Here is a 1,272-nt window from a genome sequence, read left to right as displayed (position 1 = left end):
ACACCCTCTGGGATGAGGGAACATTGAGATAAAGTCAGACAGGAAATATATCCTCTCATTATCATGAACAAGGATCCAATATGGAGCTGCAATATTACTACTGAATATTACAGTGATGATAAAATTGATTTAACATTACCAACCATTTTCCTTGCTATTCTTTTTTCCCCATTTATCAATGTCCCTTGTCACTCTGTATCAGCACTTCAGCCATTAACTTGTATATCCAGTGAGGACATYAAGGGCACTGAAAGTTCAACCAATTCACAAGGCATGGTGGCATGCACAATTTACATGCATGGGATGTGAACTATAACATTCAACCAGATTTTATATCAAAACAGTTATTTGCAAGTGCAATACCACACCAGTTTTTTTTTTTTGGCAACAAAAAGTAGCAGATGAATTTCATATGCCTGTTTTATTAAAGGCCTGGTTGGTTAGTTAGTTGTTTGCAATTACTGTACTTTCATCTGAAAAAAATCATGAATAATCTCTGCTGCTCTTTTTCTAGGTTGTTTTATAACCTATAGGTTTAAGACTTCAATTAAGAACAAAATCTTAATGTTCAATTTAAAAATAATCAGGATGAAGAGCGTTCACTAGAAGTGTTTTCTTCCATTTAAAACAAACTTAAAACTCTGTTAAATTTAGCATATTAAAACTGATATARTAATCACTACAACTAGTTGATCTGTGTTACATAAAGTGAGTTCAATCAACACTTGGCATTGCATCACCAAAGTCCTGTTTTATGAATCCCATCTACTAGTTAATGTTCCACCAAAATAGCAAATAGACACCAGGAATTATGACAGCCAAAGCTAAGCTTCCTAACAGAATGAGATGATGAGTTCAGGACTTAACCTCGGGTGAGGCAGGTACGTACCGGTGGATTTCCATTTTGGAGGCCAGCACACATCTCTGATTGAGGATGAAGCTGGAGGCTTTAGAGAAAGCAGCTGACGACTGGACCTGCATGGTTCCAGACAGTCTAGCTGCTCAGGTGACCCAGACAACACCACTTTAGTTTGCTCCCCCCAGCAGCCCACTTCCCCTGYAGCTGCAGCTTAGCGTTTCCGTCTTTGGGTCTTGTATCCCGGATGCCTCCAATCTTTAACTCAGCAGTTAAAGTGGTTGTTCCCTTCCTCTCTACAAATCAGCTTTCTTCATCATTAAACCAGAGTGCCAGCTAACCCCCCCTTCCTCACAAGCCCGGCCCCTCTCTCAGGCTCTAATGGAAGAATCCATAGCAGGGAGATTCCTTCTTCA

General features: G+C 39.7%; 1 protein-coding gene across 1 annotated transcript in view; it reads right to left on the bottom strand.

Annotated features, from left to right (window-relative positions):
• enah (ENAH actin regulator) overlaps positions 1 to 1,266 on the bottom strand; it is a 94,759-nt gene extending 93,493 nt beyond the window's left edge. Inside the window, exon 1 of the mRNA XM_017302132.1 lies at positions 890 to 1,266. Within this exon, the coding sequence (XP_017157621.1) occupies positions 890 to 981 (92 nt within the window). The 5' untranslated portion in view covers positions 982 to 1,266. The remainder of the gene's footprint in view (positions 1 to 889) is intronic.
• Positions 1,267 to 1,272: the final 6 nt, after the last annotated feature.

The sequence above is a fragment of the Poecilia reticulata genome, linkage group LG21 (assembly GCF_000633615.1).
Source record: "Poecilia reticulata strain Guanapo linkage group LG21, Guppy_female_1.0+MT, whole genome shotgun sequence".
Taxonomy (NCBI): Eukaryota; Metazoa; Chordata; class Actinopteri; order Cyprinodontiformes; family Poeciliidae; genus Poecilia; species Poecilia reticulata.
The sequence above is the reverse complement of the archived record's forward strand: the minus strand, read 5'-3'. Positions and strand labels throughout refer to the sequence as shown.